The 9,109-nt window shown below is 48.6% G+C and overlaps 1 protein-coding gene across 4 annotated transcripts; it reads right to left on the reverse strand.

Annotated features, from left to right (window-relative positions):
• Positions 1–212: 212 nt before the first annotated feature.
• ppp1r10 (protein phosphatase 1, regulatory subunit 10) lies at positions 213–8,829 on the reverse strand. Of its 4 annotated transcripts, none has more exons than XM_069682228.1 (18): positions 8,760–8,829; positions 5,996–6,104; positions 5,806–5,892; positions 4,561–4,696; positions 4,206–4,257; positions 4,007–4,096; positions 3,750–3,878; positions 3,558–3,663; positions 3,347–3,450; positions 3,137–3,264; positions 2,787–2,943; positions 2,552–2,695; positions 2,209–2,455; positions 1,967–2,042; positions 1,638–1,847; positions 1,331–1,454; positions 775–1,143; positions 213–444 (listed from the first exon to the last, which is right to left on the reverse strand). In XM_069682228.1, exons 2-18 carry the CDS (start codon positions 6,100–6,102, stop codon positions 293–295), a joined length of 2,418 nt encoding a protein of 805 aa, XP_069538329.1. In that variant the 5' UTR covers positions 6,103–6,104; positions 8,760–8,829; the 3' UTR covers positions 213–292. The 4 variants fall into 4 exon arrangements, with proteins under 4 accessions (XP_069538329.1, XP_069538328.1, XP_069538327.1 ...); XM_069682227.1 differs by having other exon boundaries at positions 5,996–6,117; XM_069682226.1 differs by having other exon boundaries at positions 8,551–8,829.
• Positions 8,830–9,109: the final 280 nt, after the last annotated feature.

Consider the following 9,109-nt stretch of genomic DNA (forward strand, 5'->3'; position numbering starts at 1 on the left):
CACACCTGACAGGTGTGATTCAGTCTGCTGTCTTTATAAAGTGCTTCATGTGTGAAGAGGAGGAGGTGTGACTGAGCTGCTGACTGATGAAGAACAAACAATCACTTCCTGTGAGATCACACATGATGATCAGCTGCACTGTTAAAAAATGACCACTGTAAAAAGTCCAGCAGTGACCCCCCCCCCCCCCCCCCCCCCCCCCCCCCCGTCAGGTGACCACCTGCACAATGACATCTCCCTCCTTAGTGGATCCTCACAGGCTGGTCTCAAGTCCGTCAGGCTGCAGCGCCCCCTAGTGTCCATGCTGAGGGTGCTGGTTGTGTGCAGGGTGGTTGGGGGGCAGTGGGGGTCCGTTCACACCCGGGTGATAGAACGCACAGTTCGTCTCATACCTGCAGCTGCCCTTCATCATGAAGTGACGACACACGGGCCTCTTAGACATGTCTGAGGAGAGACACACACAGGTTACACACACAGGTTACACACACAGGTTACACACACAGGTTGCACACACAGGTTGCACACACAGGTTGCACACACAGGTTACACACACAGGTTACACACACAGGTTACACACACGCGCGCACTGCAAGCTGTATAAAGATGTGTTCAGACTAAAAGTGAACTTCCAGCAGCTGCAATATCTTAAACCAAACACATCTGTGTTCATCACATCACAGCTGGGTTAACCTCCTCCTCCTCCTCCTCCTCCTCCTCCTCCTCCTCGAGGCTGACCACAGACTACACAACCACAGAGTAAGTGCTACGACGTACCGTTCATGTTATTGTGTCCTCCTCGGGGTCCTCCTCGGCCCCTACCCCTAAAGCCCGGCTCTCCTCCTCTGCCTCGCCCTCCTCGGTGGAAGTGCCCCCCCCTGTGCGGCCCTCCCCTCATGGAGTCATCCCCCCAGTAGTTCCCATTGTCACCCCGGCCCTGGCCCGGCGGGGGCCCCATCATGCGGGGACCTCCGGCGTTAAAAGGGGGTCCGTGGTTGTGGGGGGGTGGGGGATGGTTGAAGCGGGGTCCTCCAGGGGGGTTGTTGGGGGGGTAGCCCCCGTTCATGGGCATCTGCATGTGCATGTTCATGTTCATGTTGTTCATGTTGTTCATCCCGGGACCATGACCCAGCAGACCCGGGTTCACTGCAGAGACACAAGACCGGGGTCAGCATTAAAGACCAGGACCAGGGTCAGTATCAGGATCAATCACAGGGTCAGTATCAGGACCAATCACAGGGTCAGTATCAGGACCAATCACAGGGTCAGGACCAATCACAGGGTCAGTATCAGGTAAAAATTAATCTTAATAGTCCTATTTTGAAAAGCGTACCTGGGGGGGGTCCGGCCTGGTTCTGGTTCTGGTTCTGCTGCAGGGAGCCCAGCAGCTGTTTGATCTTATCAGAGAAGTCTGGCTGTTTGATCAGGTCCTCAGTGGACTGGCCGCCTGACGCCCCCTGAGGACACACACACACACACACACACACACGTTATTACACACACATTTACACACTGGTGATGAGGTTACAGGAAGAGAACTGATGGACTGCAGAGTTTGATTAACACGATATCATACAATTCATCATGTAAAGAATCAGACATGACAATGTCATCTAAATAATATAGATAATGTAAAGTACCATGATGGAGGAGAGCAGCTCCTGCACATTGACTGAGGGGGCTGTGGGGGGGTTGGGGGTGTTGGAGGTCTGGGGGGAGCTGCTGTTGTTCAGGTTCATCAGATTGGCGAGGACGGGGGGCAGCTTGGAGCTCTCCGCCATGTTGGACCCCCCCAGAGAGGAGGAGGAGTCAAGGGGCTCGACGTAGCCCTCCTCCATCATCGATGAGTCCTGAGGGGGGGGCAAAGGTCAGTACAAGTACAGGTACAGACATCGACACACAACTACACGTGTGTGTGTGTGTGTGTGTGTGTGTGTGTGTGTGTGCGCATGTGTACAAGAGGACTCACCTCATCCAGGGGGATCAGGCGGGGGGGCATGGGCTCATACGGCTCTGGGTCTGGTTCATGAGGACTGTCAGGAACACTGAGACAGGAAATGACATCATCAACACGCAGTGTGAGAGGGTCAATACTACGCAAATTAAATATATGTTTCACACGTTCAAATCAAAGTTAACAGATAACATAAAATAATGATAACAATGATAACAACAACAATAATAATAATACAGTCTGGTCTGTGGTCCCACCTCTCTTTGCTGAGGAAGATCTCCTGCAGGATGCCCATCTCTCTGTCTCTCTGGGTCAGCTTCTCTGTGCTGTTGGACCCCGCGGCCACCAGGCTGCCGGTCAGGGTGAGGGGCCTCGGGGGCGTCCAGGGGACCCTCTCCTCCATGGTGTCATGAGAGAGCCTGCGGGCCATCTCAAACGTCTGCCTGTCCATCATCAACTCTCTCTTAGCAGCCTCTCCAAAGTCCTTTATCTTGTTCACGTTCACTGCAGCAGATAAATAAGTTATTAATAATCAAAATACTATTGGTAACAGTCAGAGCTGAGGAGTCTGAGGGTCAGCGAACGCCTCACAGATCTCACCTCTCTCCGTCTCGTCCAGGTCAAAGTAGAAATAATGTTTGAGCTGCTCCTCCTCAGCCCAGTGGACCGTCTTCTTTTTCTTCCCTTTCTTTGTCAGATTCTCTTCTTCTCCTCGAGGTTCGGACAGAGCGTTCGGCTTCTCACCTGCACAGGTAAACACAGGTCACAGGGTATTTTAGAGACAGACCATTTGAGTACGAGGCTCACTAAGAGTGTTTGTCTGTGGGTGTCTCACCGTTATCAGAGGCCTCAGGGTCCTCGGAGGGGACGGGGGTCCCGGGCTGCTCCACCTCCTGGTTCTCCTCAGCAGGGCAGGAAGAGGACGCAGCCTCAGGAGACGACGGTTTAGCAGAAGAAGAGTAGGAGGAGGGTTTGCCGTCAAAGGGACTCGCCTGCGGACCAACAGGAAGCAGAGAGACGATTATTAACGGTTTATATATTTTATATGTTATTATGTCATAATTATGTATTATGCCTATCATCAAGTTATCTCTATGTTATAATTGTTATTATTATTTTATCATTATGTTATTATTATTATGATAGTATGATTATGTTATAATTCAGCTGCTCATTAGTCAGGACCTTGTTGGAGGTGGGGGACACTGCCTTGGTGCCAGTGGCAGCGCCGGGTCCAGGTTTCTTCTTCTTGATCTTGATGCCGGGTACGGGGGCGGAGTTCAGAGCGTCCAGGAAGCCTGTGCACTCCATCGCTATTGGGGGGGGGCAGAGAAGTGTTAACACCACCACAGGTTTAAATAAAGTTTAAATATTCAAATGTTTCTGTGAACTCACGCTGAGCAGGGATGATCTTCACTTTGATCTCTTTGGCAGAGTTGGAGGGGGTGTTCAGAGGTTTGTATTTCTTCTCCAGGGGGGGGGCGTCAAAGGGGCCAGAGCTGTGAGACAGGAAGTACAACATGTCAGTACCATCAGCAGTCAGCGGGGGCAGCACTGAGGTGTTACAGGAGAGACAGCAGGTGTGTGAGGGAGGGTAGGTCAGTACCTGGGCCTCTTCAGCACTGGTGGCTTGATGTTGTACTTGTCTCCCAGCTGAGGGGGGGTGGGGGTTTTCTTGGGGGGGACAGGGTTAGGGGCGTCCATCTCCAGACCTGCACACAGACATTAATGTATGAAGTGGTTATTTGAATACAGAACTTTATTGAACAGACGCTCATTGACGTGTTGGTCAGTTTACCGATGGAGCGGATCTTTGTGTGACTCGGAGCGTGAGCTTTAGGTTTCTCCTTCTTCTTTTCCTCCTCTGAGCTCCTCTCCTTCACCTCCCTCACAGGAGCCTTCCCCTCTTCCTTCTTCTTCTTCTTATCTAAGAGGAGACATGTTATAAAACAGGAGACGTTAACAGAGTTATTAACACACGGGACACATGATGAGAGGATTAACACTTGGGGTGTCAGAGAGACGTTATAATCAGCTGCAGTGACGTGTCTGTACCTGCGGGGGAGCTGCTGCTGCTCGACACACTCTGTGAGCGGATCGTCGCCATCCAGCCATCGACCAGCACAGACGCCAACTTCCTCAGGTCTGAAACATGAAACAGAACACTGATGACCAAGTGAAGAGTGTGTCCACAGACAGAGACATGATGTAAGCACTGCTGCGTCTCTACACACAGATTAACGTTCACACTGACCTTCAGTGTCGGCGCTCTTACTCAGCTGCTTCACCAGCTTCGCCGTGTTGTTCTGAAAGCACACACCATGTTAGAGCTGCACTGACAGGGAAGAGGAGAGAGAGGAGAGAGAGGAGCATTGGAGAGAGAGTGAGAGGAGGAGGAGGAGCAGGAAGATGGGAGAAATGAGCAGGAGGAGGAGGAGGGGAGAGAGAGAGAGAGAGAGGGGAGCAGGAGAGAGAGAGGGGAACAGGAGGTGGAGAGGAGAGAGAGGGGGGAGCAGGAGGTTAAGAGAGAGCGAGGAGCAGGAGGAGGAGAGAGAGCGAGGAGCAGGAGGAGAGGTGAGGAGCACGGTCCTGGTGGAGCACTGACTCACCTGTTTGAGGTGGTCCACCTTGAGGGGCAGCTTCTGCAGGGTGAGCAGGATAAGCTGCAGTAGGGGGGTGTTGTTGGAGGTCTTGGAGTAGGTGAGCCAGGAGTTGAGCAGCCTGTAGCCCCCCACCCTGATGAACCTGCAGGAGGAGGTCAGGTGTAACTCAGCAGGTACACAGGTGTAAAGAGGCTGAGGATCATGTTTAGTGATGATCAGGAGTTGTTGTTTGTTCTCTAACATGATAAAGCTGTTTGCTTGTTTATATGTGAGATTTATTCACACACACGCACACACACGCACACACTCACACACACACACGCACGCACGCACGCACGCACGCACGCACACACGCACACACTCACACACACACTCACTCGCACACTCTCACACACACACACTCTCACACACACACACACACACACACACACACACTCTCACACTCGCACACTCTCACACACACACACTCTCACACACACACACACACACACACTCTCACACTCACACACTCACACACACACTCTCACACACACACACACACTCTCACACTCTCACACACACACACACACACACACACACACACACACACACACACACACACTCACACACACACACACACACACACACACACACACACACACAGTGCAATAGTTGTACACAGGTGTGTGTTTAATCTTCTGACTGATCAAACAAAGCTACCTGACACATCAGCTGGGACTGGAGTTCAGTTTGTTCACACCTGACATCAGACAGGTAATGAATCCTCCATGAGAACATCCTGTTTGTGTTGTTTTTATTCTCCTGTCTTTCGGTGTGTCTGAAACCGCATACTATCGTACTAATCAGACTAACTGTGACATCAAATTGAGTATGTCGTGCGTTCCCATCTCATAGTATGCAGTTCTGTGTATGTGAGAAATGCCCGGATGTATACTAGATCGGCCCGGATGTTTGAGTGTGAGACGGGAGCTCACTGGTTGTACTCAACCGCCCCAAAATGCATTGCGGCTATTCAGCTTCTACTATGGCGGAGATGGACCGGAGATCAGAGCGGACACACGCAAACAATTAAGTCACGTGATACGGAGAAGACGGCTCTGAGTATGATGCCACCGGCATCCTAATAGTCAGGTTAGTAGGCAGTATGCAGTACATACTGTTTGAGTCTGTACTAGGCAGTACGTTAGTATGCGGTTTCGGACACAGCATGTGTATCCAAGATCAGCACCTTTAACACACAGGAGGGCTTACCTGTTGAGGACATCATGTGACTTGGTCTGCAGCAGGATGTTCAGGTACATACACCTGCTGACCATCTTAGTGGAAGCTTTCATCAGACTGCAGAGGAGCAGAGGTCAGAGGTCAGACTGTGTTACATCATGTTATATCATGTAAGTTACATGTTTGACAGACAAACATCTTCATGTCTGCAGCTCCTCACCTGAACACCTTTGGGACTCCCTCAAGGCTGCGGAGCTCTCCATCCTTCCCCAGCAGAGCCTCCACCCCCTTCAGGATCTCTCTGGGGTCCACAGGTCCCCCCGCCATACCTGAAACACACGCCTGACATACTTAATACACCTGAAACGCACACCTGACATACTTAATACACCTGAGATGCACACCTGACATACTTAATACACCTGAGATGCACACCTGACACACTTAATACATCTGAAACATACATGTAAGCTCTAACACACCTGTCTTGGGCATACGGTATGGCGTAGTTATATTTGCTGTAATTTAAATTAACCTGCTTTTTTTCGGACTGTTTGCCTGTCAGAGAGGAGCTCCACGTCTCACACACACACTGTGTCAGGATTCAGGTAAACTACCAACATAGTCCATAAAGACTGACACACATCAAACAAGAAACTCTGTGAGGACCAGACTCACGTCACACATCCTAACTAGATGGAGGTCACACACCTGATGTCAGCAGTAGAGCACTGTCACCTGCCAGGCTCAGAAACAAACACCCTGTGGGTCTGATGGACAGGATCACCCCCCCACCTGAGGAGGGGCTCATGGTTCAACCTGACACCTGATCACAGGGACAGGACCATCTCACAGTGTGACTGTGTGTGTGAGAGACTGTTTATTACAGATCAGCAGTACAGAGACACATCCAATAACAATCACCTGTCAATACAGACTCATCACCACCTGGTGTACCTGTATTATATATATTTATGCAGCAGTAACAGTAAACAAACAGGAAGTTTAAGAACACTGATAATAACTGATCACTGTTTAATGAACACAAACAGCAGTTTCTCATTAATGTGAGTCTGATGATGAAACAACATATAAACTACAGAATCACTCAGGTGTGACTGACAGACAGGTGTGACTGACAGAAGTCGTGTGAAGGATGAGATGCTTAGAAACTGTTTGTTACTCACACCTGTAGTCTGTGAGATCATCATTATATGTACAGTCAGGCTGTTACTGCCCCCTACAGGTCACTCTGTGTTTACACACACTGTGTGCTGTTACACAATGACAAATATACATTACACAATAATGCAACTGTGAAAACATTAACCTGCATGTAAAACTGAATCATGACTGTTTTAATGACAGTTATCTTTAACAGCAGTGAAGCTGCTCTGCACCCGTCTACTACCAGATGATCGACCGCCACACGGTCATAAAAGTAAATATATATATTTAAATATCTATAGATATAACTGGTGGGAGAAGCATGCACTTCCATGTTCATACATTACAATGACCCTGTCTGTGTGCAGACCACACTCAGACACGTCAGGCTGAAATCAGCTGATCGATAATGTGATGATGTGAGAATCAGTTAGGTCTTACCCGGGTCACGAAGGTTTATAAAGTCTCAGACCTCCTCAACACTGCAAATAACACAACTCCTGTAAACGTCACAGTAGTTACACAGACACAGTGTTAGACATGACCTGGTCCTGCTTCAGTGGGGAAACATACTATGTGTTATTACATTAATATATATCACTGTTACATTATCATAGATACATAATACAGCCCTTTGTAATAATTAATTACTGTAATAAAGGTTGTTTGATCTGACTCTTAACTCATACAGGCTCATTGATGATGACTGACATAGCCTTTAAATCCGCCCTCGGTTACATAAGGGCAGCTGAGCAGCCTATAAACGGCCTGTGTGAGCTGACAAACAGGCCCGCTGTGTCTGAGCTCCTGACGGAGGGAGGGGGAGGGCAGCGGGCTAACAGCTCAGAGCCCGCCCCCGTTAACCGTTTCACTCCCTGCACTGCCAACAATGGCTCCCACAGCACCGACCGTGAGACAACACGGACACATCTCAAACAAAGCCATGGACGCCATCACCCTCTATTCGTTCAGTTTGTAAAAACTCCAAAATAAAGCTCCGCGAGCGACCGGAGCCGTCCAAGAGCGGGAATCAAACAACCACAGATCCGCCATGTTTGTCAGTCCCGACTGTTTGAATCATCCTGCAATCTTTATCCGCAGATTGCCGAGAACATAGAGTCCCTGTGCTATTATTATCGACATTTCAACACACACACACAGTGCTTCATCAAATATGTCCACAATCCTCAAACTAACGCAATCTTTATGTGCAGATTGCGGTGGGTGTTGGTTCCGTGGAGCAGCCCCTAAAAACAGATCTGAAGGCAAGAAGTCCGACTCCCTGAGCGGGTACCTACTCTCTCTGCCTGCGGCAATCTTTATCAGTAGATTGCTTATGGTTATTTTACCAATTTACTTATAAATTACTATTTATTAATTTTTATTACAACTCGCCCATTCGGTCTCACACACGAAGAAACGGAGCCTCGTGCCTCCGTCCACTTTCCTGTGTGAGCTCATACTATAACACTGTCTCCTATTACTTCGTCTATATTTAAACTGCCAAAAACACAAGCTAAGCTAGCCAGCTAACCGCTAGCGTATTGTCTACCTACGACTCTTTTAATTTGATTTATCACGATTCAATTAACTTCAAAATCAACTTACTATTGATTCTATAGATCCTCAGCGCCTCGGGATTGATAAACTGTGCTTTTCAGGCACTTATATCTATTGTTTAACTATTTGATATCGTAAATCTTCATGGTTTTAATTGCAACTGAAAGACTTCTTATGGGTGGGGCTGTGAGAGCTAAAAGCTAGCCTTTCCTTCAGGAAGAAACTGGAGGCAAAAATAGGCATAAAATGTCCATTACTTGAAGAAAAAATATGAATTTGAGTAGAGTTGTTCAAAGTCCTCGACGGTTGAGTCTTCAAAGCAGATTCATACCTGCAAAACACACAAAAAAACACATTTAATCTCGACTGACTAGTTACCTCGTCCTTCGTCCACATCAAAGTCCTGTGTTGGGTTTTTGAGTACAATTCAGTCTAACTTTCGCAGTTAATTTTAACAAAATGTTAAAGTAAGTCCCGCTGTTTTTCTGACTTCACTTACCTCTGACCAAATCCAGGAATGAGCTTGGAAGGGAGGGACTTAGGTTTTATACTACGTGACGTTTTTTACGTCATAGGCAGCGTTCTTTCTCCATTTTTGCTCTAACAA

The sequence above is a fragment of the Semicossyphus pulcher genome, unplaced genomic scaffold, assembly GCF_022749685.1.
Source record: "Semicossyphus pulcher isolate SPU_LCO1_2020_fin unplaced genomic scaffold, fSemPul1.0.p SCAF_55, whole genome shotgun sequence".
NCBI lineage: Eukaryota > Metazoa > Chordata > Actinopteri > Labriformes > Labridae > Semicossyphus > Semicossyphus pulcher.

Coding starts and splice junctions, on each gene's coding strand:
- ppp1r10 (XM_069682228.1), bottom strand. CDS start 6,102: ATGGCGGGGGGACCTGTGGACCCCAGAGAGATCCTGAAGGGGGTGGAG. Junction 3,664..3,749: donor CACAAAGATCCGCTCCATCG/GTAAACTGACCA, acceptor GTCTGTGTGCAG/GTCTGGAGATGGACGCCCCT. Junction 1,455..1,637: donor AGCTGCTCTCCTCCATCATG/GTACTTTACATT, acceptor GTGTGTCCTCAG/GGGGCGTCAGGCGGCCAGTC.